At 49.7% G+C, this 16,537-nt stretch overlaps 5 protein-coding genes across 5 annotated transcripts in view; 2 read left to right on the top strand and 3 right to left on the bottom strand.

The window, feature by feature from the left end:
• LACBIDRAFT_306974 (uncharacterized protein) overlaps positions 1-5,271 on the top strand; it is a gene marked incomplete at its 5' end in the record, with an annotated part of 15,047 nt that extends 9,776 nt beyond the window's left edge. Inside the window, 2 exons of the mRNA XM_001885728.1 lie at positions 4,911-5,133; positions 5,189-5,271. The remainder of the gene's footprint in view (positions 1-4,910; positions 5,134-5,188) is intronic.
• A 1,631-nt stretch (positions 5,272-6,902) lies between these two features.
• Positions 6,903-7,607, top strand: LACBIDRAFT_331303 (uncharacterized protein; the record flags this gene model as incomplete). Its single annotated transcript, XM_001885727.1, has 1 exon — positions 6,903-7,607. The coding sequence occupies one exon, from the start codon at positions 6,903-6,905 to the stop codon at positions 7,605-7,607; it is 705 nt and encodes a 234-aa protein (XP_001885762.1).
• Positions 7,608-8,046: 439 nt separating this feature from the next.
• On the bottom strand, positions 8,047-12,208 carry LACBIDRAFT_306967 (uncharacterized protein; the record flags this gene model as incomplete). Its single annotated transcript, XM_001885652.1, has 17 exons — positions 8,047-8,154; positions 8,208-8,269; positions 8,321-8,420; positions 8,476-8,600; positions 8,647-9,102; positions 9,162-9,285; positions 9,342-9,448; positions 9,499-9,604; positions 9,671-9,993; positions 10,045-10,146; positions 10,200-10,287; positions 10,341-10,478; positions 10,528-10,989; positions 11,039-11,434; positions 11,483-11,642; positions 11,692-11,882; positions 12,020-12,208. The coding sequence occupies 17 exons, from the start codon at positions 12,206-12,208 to the stop codon at positions 8,047-8,049; spliced, it is 3,237 nt and encodes a 1,078-aa protein (XP_001885687.1).
• An 8-nt stretch (positions 12,209-12,216) lies between these two features.
• LACBIDRAFT_295183 (uncharacterized protein) lies at positions 12,217-14,487 on the bottom strand (the record flags this gene model as incomplete). Its single annotated transcript, XM_001885651.1, has 2 exons — positions 12,217-12,450; positions 12,501-14,487. One exon carries the CDS (start codon positions 14,485-14,487, stop codon positions 12,502-12,504), a length of 1,986 nt encoding a protein of 661 aa, XP_001885686.1. The 3' UTR covers positions 12,217-12,450; position 12,501.
• A 1,117-nt stretch (positions 14,488-15,604) lies between these two features.
• LACBIDRAFT_331300 (uncharacterized protein) overlaps positions 15,605-16,537 on the bottom strand; it is a gene marked incomplete at both ends in the record, with an annotated part of 1,185 nt that continues 252 nt past the window's right edge. The window contains 4 exons of the mRNA XM_001885650.1: positions 15,605-15,628; positions 15,811-15,815; positions 15,996-16,040; positions 16,350-16,432. Coding sequence (XP_001885685.1) covers positions 15,605-15,628; positions 15,811-15,815; positions 15,996-16,040; positions 16,350-16,432 — 157 coding nt within the window. The remainder of the gene's footprint in view (positions 15,629-15,810; positions 15,816-15,995; positions 16,041-16,349; positions 16,433-16,537) is intronic.

Below are 16,537 nucleotides of genomic sequence, written 5' to 3'. Positions count from 1 at the left end.
GATGTCTTGAGGCCGTCTTACCGGTCTGTAACGCGGTTCGGACGAAGTCATTGTTGGAAGACTAGTAAGTGCGTCGATATTTTACTGAGGTTGCAAATCTAAACCATATACAGCTGCAAACAGCCTTCCGAGGTTGAGCGCTACGCACCCAAAATCAAAGCTTTCAACCACATCTTGGACCGGCTCAGAACCGTTCGGCCACGCGATTGCGATTTCAAACCCCCCACCGACATCATGTTCCATCGCAGCAACCCAAAAATCATGAACGCAACGCACGGCGGTTTGCCAACAACACGAAAACCAGACGTTATTTTGGCTTCAAAACAAGCCATCGCCGTATCACAGAATAAGAAACGCCTACATCCGACGCAAGCTCCTTCCCAACCATTTGACTGGTCCATCATAAATCTTCCTGTGGAAGAAAAATGTATCAAGAAGAAGATCGATCCCCCTCCTGCTTCTTATTCCACATCTTTGTCGCTATACATCCCTGTGACCAAAGACATAAGTAAGCCGCTGAAAACGAGACCAATCCCAGATCCTGGGGAGTCCGCACCCTCGGTCGAATATCTGGACGATGAACTTGACGCGGAAGAGGAGGACGAGGAACCTCGAGACGAAACAATGCCCCAATCGGCCGGCTGGAAAGACGATGAAGTTAGAAAAGGCCAGCGAAACGAACAGAGTGGGGAAGGCGAGGAAAGCGAGGAAAGTGAGGAAAGCGAGGAAAGCGAGGAAAGAGAGGAAGACGGGGAAGGCAGAAATATGGGGGGATTCACACCGTCAGGCCTGAAGCGGCGTTGGTCGGGGGTGGGGGACACCCCTTTGAAGAGATTAAAACGTACGAAAGGACCGGAAACCCTCCAACCTTACACGAAAATACCACCGATTGTCCAAAACGCGCTCTATGCTTCTGAGATGTTGAACCGTGGAGTTTATACTCTGAACACACATACTATGCTAATCGCCGGTGAGCCACTTCGTTACTTACTCATTTTCCTTCAAGTTCATTATCTTTCACCAGATGATGTTGCGTGGATTTGGTTTTTTGACCGCCAAGGCGCAATTCAGACCACGGGTGTCAATATCATACAGGATCTTCCTTACTTCGCTGCCCTTCTTTTCGCGTTTCAACGCTTCGGCGTGCGGAACTGGGGTATCGAACCTTCTCTTCAAAATTCCACCAACATTTTCGCGCCGTTCGAGATGAGGTTTCCCACTGAGGAGGGTCAGCGACCTTTGAAGGTGCTTATTAACCCTTCCGACAAGATTTATGATCAATTCACTCTGAATGGTCGATCGACACGAGTGCTAGCTGCTTCCACTCGGTCAAAGAGGCGTGATCCTAACGGCCTCAAATTGTCCAATCGCGGTCTCGTCGCAAAAATCTACTGGCCGGAAGAGTCGAGAACTAACGAGGCGGTTGCCATCGAGCGTGCACACGATCTCCTAAAGGACTCTGCGTTAAAACGACACCTACCCACCGTCATCTGTTGGATAGATTTGGAGCATACGACTGGGGATATCCGCGAAAAGTTGGGGCTTACGGACGAAAATACAAAGTCCCGTGTGCTCCGTGTTCTTATTGCAATCCGTCTGGAGCAATTGGGATCTTTGAGAAATGAAGAAAAGTTTTTGAATGGTTGGAAAGGGTGCTTTGAATGTAGGCGTTCAGTTCCTTATCGATTGGCATCCTTCGCTTACAGGTTATGCAGGTCATCATCAGCTCTGGTCAAAAGGGATCCAACATGGCGATATTAGCCTTTGGAACCTGATGTGGGACCCACTTCGTTGCGTTGGTGTCCTGAATGATTTCGATCTCATTCAAATTTATGGGGAGCCATCTAAAGGCGGACGACGAACTGGGACCATCGCCTTTATGGCTCTTGACCTCCTCTCTCTTGAAGGGGTCCCACACCGGTACAAACGCCTGTATCGTCACGATCTCGAATCAATGTTATGGGTTTTAATTTGGATCTGCTTATCCATCGAGTACAAGGAGGACGTCCCTCAAGGCCTGCGAGCTTTCGATCTGCGCCGACAGAGGGATCAGCTTGAACTCTGGAAGAATCCTCTAACTTCAAGATCAACAAGACTCGACGTCCTCGCCAATTCCCATGAATTTGTGGCCTGCAAGTTTTTTGGCAGACTTAGGAATTTAGCGAATCGATTCATTGAGTGGTTCAATGATCAGAAGGCGAGGAGAAGCAAGGAGGTTAAGCCGGTGGACGTTGTCGAAAACATCGAGGAGACATACAATCAGATTATGGCACTTGTGAAGGATTATGAAGACTCAGCTTGAAAGTTTCTCTACACTTCTTTACATGCACTCGCTCCCAGATATTTAATTTATGTACCTTTTCGCGGTTTGCAAATTAAGGCAACGTTTGGTCTCCTTGCATACGAGTTCTTGTGGTAGACAATTGTGACGAGTTAATTCACATGAAAACTGACTAGTTCGACTAACAATTTCTTCCACCAAACCGCACCTCTTTTGATTCTCCACAGCACACCAACGAAAAAGGGTGACGTTGGAGGGATCACGATTCATGAGCCATGGGGAAGCTCACTGTCATCGTCAACATGGAACTGGTACTAGGAAACTTCACGACAGAAAGGTGCACTGAACTGCGCAGTGGAAACCAGTGGAAATGGTCAGCACTTCTGAAGTAGGAAGAACGACCGTACCTTTAAGAATACAGTTTACTTGAATGAGACGAGCTTGGCGGTCCAAATGTCGTTCGTGCATTGGCTGAGAGTGAAAAAGATTGTGGTAAGAGTCCGAGAGTTGTTCTGGATGGTGGATATGGGAAAAGGCGGTTGTAGAAGAAGTTGAGAACAATGGAGAGATTATAAAGTTTGGAGATGAAGATCAAGAGAGAACGTACGTACCCTCAACTCACGCGGCTCACTTGTATCGGTATTCGACCCCCGATGTCGTTCCATCCACAAACCATACAACCGTGAAGGTGCTCGATGATTCAGATTTGCCTTCACCCTGTGGGGTAACAAGGCATACGGGCAGGTTCGTGCCAATTCGTGCCACGTAAAGAATTGTTTAGAGGAGTAATAGGTCACGGCAGAGAGACGGACCAAAGTCGACCAAACAGCCGGAGAGACAATTCTTTCACTTCCATGAAATCGCACATCGGGCGAAGCGATAGATGCTTTTGGATGGCTCGAGGTAGCCAGTTTCGAAGATGACGAGCTCTAGATGGTGGGGAAAGAGGAAGAGCGTGGCTCCGGCTGCTACGCACCATGGTAGGAAGAAAATCACACGGATTGCAGACATGGCGACAGCGTGGAAAACGAAATCGGGGTATCTAGGTTCGTAGTCATCGGAAAGAACGGAGGAAGGGGTTACTTTGGGATCAATGTTAGGCTCTAAGCCTGTGGGGTATGCGTCGTCGACGGTGAGCTAACAGAGGTTTATGAGCGGCGCATATAGTCGATGAAAGTGATCAAACCTGATTTTGGGAGTCGGTGGAAAGGCTCTCCACCAAAATGGGTCCGTTCGGCAGCGTATAGATGGTCTGGGAAGAGTGCTTGGTCAATATAACTCGAAAAGAGGACGTAAATTACCGCCGGTTGGGTATCGATGTCGGGAGAAGAAAAGCATGGTGAACTCGTATCGTCCTGGCTGATGTATCCGGAAGAGAAGGCACGCGGTAAAAGATCAACAGACTACACCGACCTGTAAGTGCTAAAATAAAACCTGGGAACTCGACTCGCCTCGCTCGGCTGGGGGACAGTGGTGCTGCCTTCTAAATCCATTGCGGGGGGTTCCACGCGGTCCTCTTTGTGAGACGAAGTCAGGAAACTACCTCCAAAAGTGGATAATTCGGACCTCATTCGAATCCCCAAGCATAGCACCCGGTTCTTGGTATAGTGGGGGAGGAGAAGACGCGCGACTTGTAATGTCTTCCAGGACCAATGGGGATGTCGTCTCCGAGGATAACGATGTGTCAGGGGCCAAGGTCGTCTGCAGCGCTTCCGGAACCAACGTCGCCACCAGCTCCAATACTGGGTCTGGGGCTATCTAATGGATGACCGTGAAAGGCTGCCGAATCTTAAAGAAGCGTGAAACTAACCTCAACCTCAACTACCCTTCGTTCCTCTAATTGCTGCGATAACTGCGCGATATCCGCGCCTTTGCCTACAGCCTTCAAATCAAAGTACGAGTCTACCGCTGAGCCGTCCATATCTCTCGCAAGAGCCTCGTGTATGCCCTGATAGACATTGATGGGCACATCTTGATCCACAGGCGTCGTCAAAGCTGAGGTAAACGGCGAATCGTCGGTTGTCTCTGAGTTGTTTCGCTCCATCTCCGTCAGCTCGACGAGACGGTGCTGCAGCGGAGTGAGTGATCGCTTAGCTGGCCGAACTGGCGCTTACCTCCTGTATCGTATCAACGTTGTTCAACGTCTCCGTCATTGCCGGCGGAGATGATGATGGTATGAGAAGAAGAGCTGTCACGCGTGACCAAGAGTAGCCATCGCGATGCTTCTGCTCACGATTCCTCATGCATCGCATTCGACATCAGTGTCCCAGAAAATCAGTTTCCTCGTAAAGATTTGCGAGGGACTACCTCTCTGCTCAAAAAAGCTTACAACCAGACGGCACTTGCGTCATGGCGCCCACTCCCGAGATAAGCAACTTGGCGGCGTCCACTGCGCACACTCGTCGAAAAATGCACAGGTAAGTATCTTTCCGTAATGTGGTCATGATCAGTCTTCGGAAAGATAAACATGTCATCCCAGATTTCTATCGCCCGACAGCCCTGGATAAGATGGATATAAAAACCCACTTCTTCTTCTGCGGTACTCATCTCTAGCATATACTTACTATCCCGCCGTAGTACGTCCCTTGATATCCCACCTTTGATTCTCTACTCATGGTCAGACTCCAATCAGTAAAACACAACCATGAAACTCCTCTCAATCGTCATCGGGCTCATCGCAACCCTCTACACCGCGGCTCCTGCAACAGCCATCAAGGAAGTCTGCAGCAACGCCTGCGGCTCACCAATCCCGCTCTGCATCCAGGGATACACTGCGACGCGTTTCAACGTTAACACTCCCGACCAATGCTGGCGATGCTGCAAGGCTATTCCGGATGAATTTGGGTGTTACGGTACATACTACTTCTTTCTATCGACGACCAGAACGCTAATTTGGCTGTACCACAGATGTCTAGATCTGAGGAAATAGTCCTTCCTGTCCTTCTGTCCACAATCAGCGCCTCTTTGAATTGTTTTGTTTTCTGAATCTACATCATGAATGTACGTTCATCGAAAATTCACAACTTGGCACTGGCAAGAAAATACACACTCCCATCACTGCTAAATGAAGGCGCTCACTGCTAAGTCGTCTTCGCATCACGCCTCAAGTTGTCCTTGCGTTGGTGTCAAAGTACCGGTACGATCCCCTTCCATATTCTGGAAGACTGCATCGTCGTGGAAAGGCAAGTCCTCGCAGTCACCACGATCATCGATTACTTACCGCACCTGATAAAAATCGACGTCTTCAGACTCTTAGTACGGGAAGGCATCCATTATTGAACACCTCACGATTCTTAAAGCTTTCCCGAGATTCTCCCGAACCTGCCGCCGATCATATTGTCTCATTTACTTCATTCAAGTGAGTCAGTTGTGATATTCGACGTCGATAACCAACTCACATCCAACACTAATTTCGGGAGATGAGTACTCAAGTCATGCAATCATCATCGAGAGTAGTATTAGAAGGCTCAGCTATCCATATTTTTCTATCACTAGAGCCCCTTGCGACAAGATAATTAGGTTTTTACAAGCTTGTTCACCTGCAAGTCCAAGGACCTGAAGACCGAGGGAATACCTGCGAGATCGTGGCTTGAAACCTCCTTCATCCCTATCAGTACACTATGCTCATGCTTCACTGTCCACTTCTACAGTTCTTCGCTGTTGACCCCTTGGGTGGATCTGGGCACTCCCCACGGCCCTCAGACCAAGCTATCAAATCGTCTGCGTAATCGTCGTCCAGACAGTCAAGAGGCCCTGAAAACCAACTGATCAGCCCTGCAAGAAACCAAATTCAGGTAGAGATAAACGTTACCAGGTTTTGGCAAAATTAGCTCATCCCACTCATCTCTTTGCCGTTTTTCCTCATCTGTGAGAGGCGTTGCGCGCATAATCGCCAAGAAGTTGTCTATCGCTGACTGTCTTTTGTCGTCGTCCTCGATCTAGAGTAACTCTTCAGCATTTTTAGAACTGTAGAAGAGGCCAAGTACAAACTGCTAAGAGGTGCTTTGGAATGACAGTTAGGCCACCATAGCGAGTCTTCAAATAATTGTGAGGTGACGTGATTGAAGGGTATAAGTACAAGCCACGCACCCGATCTTTATTGTACAACCACGGATGCGTCCCAATGAGCAAGTCTTCTATGGGGATGGTGTTGGCAGACTCTGCGGCTGAAATTTCTGAGGAATCGACATTTTTCGTCATGGTTGGGAGGATAAAATGTGTTGTGACTCGGACTTGTTTCAAAATTCCATGGGTGCGTTACATCAGCAAGCTGGTCTCTAGCAAGACTCTAGGGCAACTCCAAGGACTTTTTCTCGACTGTTTCTAATTATGCACACACTCGGTGAAGCTGAGTTGAGTTCTCAGTTTACGAGCATTTACCAATTGTTTCCAAATTGGTTGAGCTCGCTCCTGGCGACGACGCCCCTACTAAGCATGAATGCTACATGCATGCCCACAGTGTTAGTATGTTCAAAACGATGCATAAAGGGAATGAAAAGTGCCCAGTGGAACCCCCCAATCTCTTACTCAAGCAACGACAGTGTTCATTGACTGTACGCGTACAGAACTTTTATCAACTCACTATACTCTAACTCCGCCCTTCAACACCCACAAAGTCGCAATGATAGATGCTGATCGCACCCATGCCGCATCCACGACCACCGGAATAAACCTACACCGGCGCCCCAAAGTCCCCCGCCGTCTCTCCTCCGCTACGCTCCCCGACAATACACGCACCGTCAACTTTGTCAGCGCCAATCCCATTCCTGAATCAAATGTTACTCGCAACCCCATTCGCCCCAGAAAAAATGGAAAGCTTATTCCCCGCGCCCTCTCCTTGTTCTTGCGCAAGAAATCCACCGTGGCGAGCCTTACTGAGGCCGAGAGCCAGCTCGCCAGAATGGCATCTTCGAGCAAGGCCCACGATATACCTGGCTGCCGAACCCCAAACATTACCTTTGTTGATTTCATGACGCCAGTGGAGCGAGAACAGAAGTTGAAGATAGTCATTGAAAGCACTGTGACTGAGAGTGTGGACGACGGTTTCGACAGAACCGTAGAGGGCGTGGCGAAGCAACCTTTTCAGGATATCGCCGTCGTAAACCTGCAAGATAATGTGGATACGTGCAGCTCACCAGTTTCCCCGTTGAGTCCTTCCTTTGACTCAATCTTTCCTGTTCGAGTCAAGAAAAGGAACCCCGTTGAGGTGGTGCAGCTCCATCGGCTAAAGTCGATGCAGAGGTTGGGCATGGAGGCGTACAAGGATGTTATGGAGAAGTATCCTATGAGCGCGGAAGAGAGGGCGCTAGCTTACAGGTGTTTTTGAACCGGTCATGAGTTATTTCATGTAGCTCGTACGTATAGTACGGCTGTCATGTTCGTTCTCTTCGATTGATGATGACGAATTTACTTTCAATTTTTTTCACATTCAAGCGCCGAGGCATGGCTGAGTGGTATCAATTTTAGCCGCGGGGACCTGGCGAAAGAAGACGACTCGGACCTACCTCGTGTTTGCATTCAATCACTCCTCGTATTTCAAATCGGCGTGCAAAGGTACACCTGTCTGACCATTTCAGTTGAATGCCCAGTTCGTACCCTTTGACAAGGACACTCCCTGCCTTGGAAAGTCAAGCGCATGATCTGGAAAGGCTCAGTTAACTTGAGTGGACGGGTTGCAGCAAGCATAAACAGACCATACACGATAAACTACAACTATTCAGTTACATAGAGTTGATACTTTACTTTTCATTCATTTCTTTTTCCAATCATATTGAGAGCCATCGACGATACAAAGCATTCGCCAGGTGAGTGGCGCCAGTGAAGACAAAGATCAGGGATAGGTTGTATGCGGCCTCTTTGGCGAAGAGGTCGTCCTGTTACGATACAGTCATTGAAGAGAGGTAGGGGGAGGATAGCAGAGGCGTACATTGTTCTTCTCCGCAAGTTCAAGAACATTTTCGTAATGCTTGACCGCGTAGGAGTAGAGTCCTGGATAGGATTAGCAAGGAAGACGCACAACGACAGGATAATGAGACGGACCAAGCTGATGGAAAGTCCTGGCAAAGTTGTATTCCACTTCCCGTACACTCTGCATGCCACTTCCTCGGAGGCTGCGATACTGCGTTAAGAACGCCATCGCCTTTGAAGAAACAGATCGTTAGTCCCATAACCCTGTTCAGAGCAGACAGAACTACCTGTGTAACAAGATGATGCCGGTTATCTGACTGACGCTGCATCGCCCTACCAATGGAAGCTATGGCCAAGCACAAGCATATCATTGGATCGTCAGGGCAATAATCGTATGCATGCAACAGATAGACTATCCACAACGTCAGCAAGGAGCGCATACGAAAGGGGCAACTCACAAATAGCACTCTGATAGCTCTTCGCCGCGATACAAATCTGGCCATAGATAGCCACAATAACTGGATTATGCTTCGTCGGTATCTCGGGGACATTGAGGCTCCCTGCCGTAGCTGTCGCCCCACTCTCCTGATCACCACCCTGATCCGGCACTCCATCATCCCCATCCTCCTCAGCCCCATCCTCCGCTTTCCCACTCTGTGCAGTGGGCGCATACCGTTTGTTCAATGGATTCCACTTAAGCACTTCTGGGCTCTTCACAGCCGTATCCGCCAACTTCATTTCCCTAAACAAATGCTTCTGAAGTGTGGAAGTGATGAAAGAATCTGTGGGGCGGAGGCCACTTGATAGGCAAGCCATGAGGATTCGGAGTGGCTCGTTGTTAAATTGGTGTACGGTGATGAGTTTGCGTGCTTGTTCAACGACAGCGGTGTGTTGGCCCGCAGCCAGACCACAAGCTACAGGCAGAGACGTATGAGCTCAGACAGTACGAAGAGCCAAAGGGAGGGACGCTCACTGATGATTGCTAATCGAATAGAGTCCTGTCGCTCACGAGCTTGATATGCGTTTGAGACCATGATATGTCGAAGGATTTCATCTGCGACATCGTATTGACCTCGTCGAGTAAGAAGAAAGCAATACTGGTCCCCAGTATCAACGAAAGAGCACATAAAGGTAAGAGAAAATCCAAACAAACCTGCATGAACAACTTCAACCAGTCATCGAACGAAATCCCTCTAAATACATCCACTTTGCCAATCTGCGCGTCTCCCTTGGTCGCCTTCCTCGACATGCTATCACGTTCTAAAAAGATCAATGTTAGCCTTAGCCCGACAATTTAAGCAACAACCAACCCAAGTCAAGCTGCAACCTCGACGCCATCCGATCTTCATCAGCTTCCGTCTCGACCTTCTGCTTCTTCCTATGACTCCTCGGAAACATCCCTCTAAACGGATTATTCTACGCCCCGCCAAAATGATCAGCCCCTCGCCCAACCCCAAAGCAAAAGAAAGAAAGACAACCCACCCGACTGGTCAAAAACAAGTTCCTCGTCTCCCTGAACATATCCACAAGCTTCTCCGCCTCGACCATCCACTCCCTCTCACACTCCTCATCCCCACCCATCATACCCGCCCACAGCTCCCTTATTTTCCGATACCCCTGCATTACCTCTTTCTCCTTGGCCGTCTCCAGCTCCCTCAGCTGCAGGTGCGTTAGTCGGTTCTGGAGACGGATAGCGTTAGCTTTGGTCCTGGCGATACGTTCTTCGGCGAAGAGAGAGGCTGTGGTGGGGTCGTCTTCAGATTGGGTCGCCGGTGCTTTTGCGCGCTTTTTGCGGGAGTCGATGACTGGGACGCGTTGAATCGAGGATGGGGTGGGAGAGAAGAACAACTGCGTACCTTCATATACTAGTTCTAGAGCCCGTCGAGGTTCACCTAGGATCTCATAAATTTCAGCAAGCTTCATTTTGGCGTCGTTGTGTGTAGGATCAGCCTGTCGGACTTGATACGTTTCAGTCAGCGTGTTAGTCAGCCGCCAAATAAGAGAGTCATACTATGTTCGTAGACTTCTGCAGCTTCACGAAGCTCTTCGAGCATCTTCATGCATGCGGCTGTTTGTAACAGAATATAAATACTGCTTGTCTTCAGTTGAGATGAGTGCCATATCTAGAAAAGACGTATTGGGAGTCACATACCGCAGGGTCAGCACCAAGGAGTTCGTAGATAGGCTTCGCCTCGGCGTACATCTCCCTCTCAAAGTACGCATCTGCAATCTCAGCAAAGAGGACCGCGTAATCAAGAATATCTTGTGCCAAGACCGCATTCGCATGAAGCTAACCAACCAAAATCAGCGTCTCCCACAACCAAGGGAATCAAATTTACCTTTCCCTCCTCGATCTCGCCCATCTTGATCCTCGCAACCGCCAACCGATGACGCGCATTGGCGTCCAACTCATACCTCCCAGCCTGTATCCCACCTCCCTCCCCAATCACACTTCTCGCCGGCCACCCATCCATATCATACTCCCTATCATCCTCGCACAAATCCCAATACCGCTGCTCGGCTCTCCCTTGCAACCAACGAGTTCCGCGCCTGATCGTCTGGGCTGCTTTTTCGTGTTCCCCAAGAGCGTTGTACAAGTCGGCCAGAAGGAGCAGGTCCAGTTTGGTGAAGATGGTCTGGGAAGGGGTGGGGTAGATGCGTTGATAGTGGTCAAACGCGGCTTGGAGGAGGTCGGCACAAGTTGGGAGTTCGGAGAGCTCGACGAGAATGGTGTGGAGTTCGCGAAGAACGGTCAGGTCGTGTGGAAACCGTTTAAGGATTGATGTGAACGCGTTGCGAGCCTGAAGGCAATGTTAAATGTAGTAATGAGATGAGTATGAACAAACTTACTGTTCGAAAATCCCCAATCTCCTTTGCCAACGATGCTCGATCCCACAACGCGTCGACATTTGTCGGGTCAAGACTATATACTTTTCGATAGCAGTATAACGCCTGTTGGTTATACCCATGTTCCCTTGACTGCCTCGCCAATCGATCCCACTCATCCGCATCGTGTCGAAGGTGAGCCGCCATGATCCTAAGCTGGAGCGCCTTCTGCCCTTGTTCCATATCTTCATAGCACTGTGCAAGGACAGACCAAGCACTCGCCGCGCGCGGTTCAATGCGTATGACTTCTTGCATCATCCGGATCGCTTCAGGTAAGTTGCTGTCTACATACGCTTGATTCCCATCACCAATAAGGGAGCGAACTTGTTGAGAGAGGACTGGCCCCGTCGTTCGGCCTTTCTGTGGGGGGTTTTAGCAAAAAAAACGAGGGTAGGCAAGTTCACTCGCCCGTTTGCGTTTCCGGCCAATACCTGAGGCTTCCCTGAGGTCATCGCGGAACTCGGCCTCTTTCTCCTCGATGCTGAAATCCCAATCCTTTGTCAATCCGCTGCCGCTCGCTCCGTTGTTTGAGGACGTGTCCCGGAGTCGTATGTTCTGTACGAGACGACTGCGATTGCACTGATCAGCAGAATTATGAGTTATAGAGAATTGCGCACTCGAAATCTCCTTCAATCTCCTTCTCGGCGTACGTTTCTTCGGGGTTCGGTGCATCGTCCTCGTTCTCTTCGTCATCCTCGCCTTCGGCGTCTTCTTCTGAATTTGATGCCGAGCCGTCGTTGTCTTCGTCGGTTACGCCCTCAACGAAGTCCTCATCGACGTCCATTTCGTCGTCTGTTCTCGACAACATCTGTTGTGCGTTGGTTGCGAGTTGATCTGACAATGATCAGAAGAACACCAGAAAGTGTGTCACGTGACCATCGTGGCTTGAACCCAAAATGCCCTTCATCGAGCGTCACCTCAAACTGGCATTTGGACTTGGGATGCCTGTAAGCTCCTCACACACCCCCTCACAGTAATCATCTGAATCAGAATTTCGCCAGAATCTAAATTTCTTCCGGGGTATTCTATGGCGTACAAACACGGGTAACAAAGAGTCCAGGGAGTAGTATTTGACGATATGAATATGAGAAGGGAAAGGGCTCTGGCCGTCGAAGATGAATAACAGAAGGTCATGTTATGAAGTCCACGGAAAGGCAAAAAGAATGGACCGTCAACGAAAGCCGTCTCGAAAAGAAGAAAAAATGGGAGAATGGCAATAAAATCGGACAGTAACAGAAATGTACAGGAAGTAGGGAAATAAAGGAATAGATAAGGGTATTATGATGTGGTTGGAAAAATTTACAAGAGTGATGGGAAGCAGGAATGAAGAGAGCGTCGAGTAGCTGAGCACCGAATTATGGATAGCATTCCAACAGCTGTGAGGGTTGATTAGCACCCGTAGTGACAGTAGAGAAAGAAAAAAAACCTTAGAACCCAAAGGTGCTCTGGGTAGGCGAGGTATAACCACTGATTTGTTTCTTGACGAAAAAAGTGGGCAAATCAACGCCGGGCTCTCTCAAGCAATCTATTGGAATCAAGCCCGTCTCAACCTCGGTCCCCTCAACTTCTTTGCCTTTCGACGCCTCGAAGCTTTTCACTTTCTCAACTTTTGCCCAACCGTCGTCGAACAATTGCAGAATACGAACTTGTTCGTTTGGCTCCACACCAACCTCGTCCTCCCGTGTCGGGACAAATGGGCGACGAATCATCTCTATCTCGGAGAATTCGCCTGAGGCCGAGTGATTTGGGCGAACAAGAGGGGGGTGTTGGTCTGCAAAAGGATCACTGCTGATGAGGCCATGTTTGTCAGAAAATGGGTCGAAGACTCCGGAAGCAGGTGAGGGGGGAGTCAATAGTGGGATAACCGGTGATGCAGGAGGGGAGGTTGGGTAATGGGAACCAGTCGAAGGACGCGGTGAAGAGGGAAAGAAGGCACTGCTCTGCGTGGGGCTTCTCATTGCCAACGAAGCACTACTCGACGGTCTTGACCCCGTGGCGGCTTCCGAAGGTGGCTTGGGAAATGCAAAGGATTCCGAATTTAAAAAGGGACGAGAGCTTGACAGGGGCGTCTCGATATTCAAGCTATCCCGGTGATGCACGACGAGAAATTGCGTATCGGTTGAGACATGCGATTCGGCGCTCCCAATCGAAAAGCGCCTCTGATCAAAGGGGAAATCGTTGAAGTGTGAGCTTTGGAGTACGAGAACGGGCGCGTTCGGATTGTGGCGGATCTGCGCCATCGGTGGAACAGGAGGCATGACGTCGGAGAGATTGAGGTGTGAGCTAGGAATGTTAGCGTGGTCAACCGTAGTTGCGAAACTGCTTCGGGCCGAGTTACCCCCAGCAAACTCGACACTACTATCATCGTCATAGTTTTGCGAGGTACGTCTCCTGGCGAACCACCACCGGTTTCTGCGCTCGTGACGACGCTCAGCCCATTTTTTCCTGAGAAGAATGACGGTAATGCCAAGGCCGAACAAGAAGAGGATGACTGCAATGGCGGCGACACCGCCTGCAGATAAATGCCCTGATTTTGCAGCACCGTCTGTCGGGGAACCCGAGGAGGAACTGGGATTTTCGGATGCTGTTGGGGTAATTATGGTAGTGGCAATGGCGTGTCCGTGACTGTCAGTGATCGTGCTTGTTACGGCAGAAATACTCTTGCGTTCTGAGGCGCCGCCAGGAAGATTGGCCGCGTTGGCTGATCCACCAGCGGAGGATGACACAGATGGGGAAGACGGGGAAGTGCCATCACTGCTGCCCGTTCCAGATCCCGCAGTGCCTGGAGTACCGTCGGAAGTGCTCGCTGAACCAGTCGAAGTGGAACCTGCGCCCGAGCTCGGGGTCCCGCCGTTCGAAGTACCTGCCGGAGAAGAGCCTCCAGCAGGAGAAGAGGTGCCACCTGGAGTAGAGCCACCAGCAGAACCACCAGCAGGATCAGAACTGCCACCTGGCGTAGATACACCTACAGCAGGAGAACCATTAACTGGGGTTGAACCTCCGGTACTTCCGCCACTGGTTGTTCCTCCAGTGGTCGTTCCCCCACTACTTCCGCTACTGGTACCTCCGCCACTGGTCGTTCCCCCACTACTTCCACCGCTGGTCGATCCTCCAGTACTTCCGCCACTGGTCGCTCCGCCAGACGAGGTCGAACCACTAGAGGATGTGGAGCCACCGGTAGTGGTAGTCCCGCCGCTCGTAGGCGGGGTTTGTGCTGGGGTGGTCACAGGACTCGGAGCAGGGTGTGAACCACCATTCCCATTCCCATTCCCGTTGTTGCCGTTGCCGTTGCCAGTAATGCCAGCGAGGAGGGGAGATATGATAGGGATAGAAGGCAGAGGAATAGGTGGTATTCGTACTTCAAGAGTTCGGTCACTAAGGAGGCGTCGAGCGCGTGTGTGTCGGACGCGCATAGGGGTTTGATAGAACCGAAGAGGTAAAGAGCGTGGGGTGTCGTGTAACGACGTTGGAGAATCAAATCGGTTGAGCTAGAATGAGAAGCGGGATTTGGCCTCTGCTAATGCTGGCATTCGAAGAGGTGGAGGGGAAGAGAAAAAATCTTGTGAAGAAAGATTGCGCCCATAACGTTGGTCACAACCAGTCGAGAACCCAGATTCAGGGGTAATAGAGGGTCGTCGCCTTCTGAGAACAAATGCGCGATGAGATTTGGTTATGCCAAAAATGAAATCTCCGATGTGCCAGGTCGGGTCCCACTCCACAAATTCTGATGCTACTGTGCTGTGATATGTATTATTCCACCACACGAAAGAACAATTTCTGGCAAACCACCTGGAAAAAATACAGTGACAGTGAGTGCATGGTTGAACGTGATGGCGCGCCTCCAAGTATAAAATTGGGGCTACCGTCGACGTTTGATGAGTGAACAACCTCGGATTTTCAGGAGTCGATCAGAGCGCTAGCGCACGCCGCAAATCGTTATCAGCTCGGGGTAACATGTCTTCCTTGGAGTCTTGGAGGCTCCCTTGGTTTGTCCAGGATCTCGCTGACGTTGGAAAATTACAGTTAAGTGTAGGCAGTGATGGCGCAAGCAGCAGATGCCACAAATATAGAGTTCAGTAAAAACCAAGTTCAACTGACGCAGCAAGGTTGGTAGAAAGTAACCGAGTCTCGAAGAGGCCCAGAAAAGACTGGTAGAAACTGAGTTTGAACTTTTTGATAGCAATTGACGCGTGGCAGTGCCGCCGTTGGCATGCAACCGAACATCAACCGCCGATCAGAAAGAAATAATCATAAATTGAAAAATGGGGGAACTGATTTCCAGATCTGCTAACGATTGCTTTGCAGCTTTCAAACTCGCTTCAATATCTATTGGGCCTCGGGGGTCTTTTTGTGTTTCACTTTTGTCATTTAGGGCTAGTTTTGAGTCAGATTTTATTCTTCAAAATCCTCGGCGAACGAGACGATTTTTACCAAACTAGTGTATCTTACTCAAGGTCCTGAACTATGGCAACAGGGACCAGCCAGCTTCAATATCACGGCTAAGACCGATGTTTGTACACTTGCCGATCATTATGCCGAAATAAATTTACTATTCTATTATATAATATTGATATTGTCCATCAAATATTTCGCAATGTCAATTATCGCGCTCCAAAGCGCCTATCTCGTATCTTCGTTGAAATGAGCTTTTTGATCTACCAAGACCTCCTTCTCTCTGATCTCTCACTGCCCGTTCTGTCACCCCACAGTGAGAAGGTTCACATCACGTCACATACCTCCGCTAAACACTTGTCAGCTGTGTTCTAGCTCAATGCACCAACAAAGGTGTCCCAGAAGCTCTTCGTGAAAACTTACCGATGTTGAGCGATTGCCCGAGTCACCCAACACCATTCGTGATGGCGAGGACGCTCAACTACAACAATTCCTGGCTCCCTCGCGTTCGGGACGAAGCTGGACTTACCTTCTCGAACAAGCTTATCAGCCGTTACAAGGCTCTGCATACCGACTTCGCGCGCGAAGCATGATTAGGCCCAACGGCAGGAGGGATGAAAAGTAGAGCCGTACGCAAGACGTGCAGTATGTGGTTTCATTTTGTTCATCTTTTGTTGGCTGATAACTGAGGTGAACGATACTCTACTCTCTTACATGGACAGTGCCAGTCTTAGCACCCTCCTTATTCACCCTGTTTTAGGCTAACCATCAGCCGTAAGTCTGACACTCGTGACTCGATGTTATTATATTGTTTCTGATCTTTCTTTTTATCAAAGTTGGTCAACTGGCTGCTTTCAGCGCCTCCGTACTCATCCATACACACCGCCCTGGTCTGTGTCCGACAGTCTACCATTGCGCCGCCAACCCAAGTTCACCGTTCCACCACCACCCGAGTTCACCGCTCCACTGTCAACCCAAGTTTCGTCGATCCGAAGTGTTCCCATGTCGGCTCGCCCGCTGCCTGTATATCAACGGGCAACTGTGCGGGATAGAGAGGAGACACAGTGAACA

This window comes from Laccaria bicolor, genomic scaffold (assembly GCF_000143565.1).
Source record: "Laccaria bicolor S238N-H82 LACBIscaffold_33 genomic scaffold, whole genome shotgun sequence".
Classification (NCBI taxonomy): domain Eukaryota; kingdom Fungi; phylum Basidiomycota; class Agaricomycetes; order Agaricales; family Hydnangiaceae; genus Laccaria; species Laccaria bicolor.
This window is presented reverse-complemented; position numbering and strand designations above follow the sequence as displayed.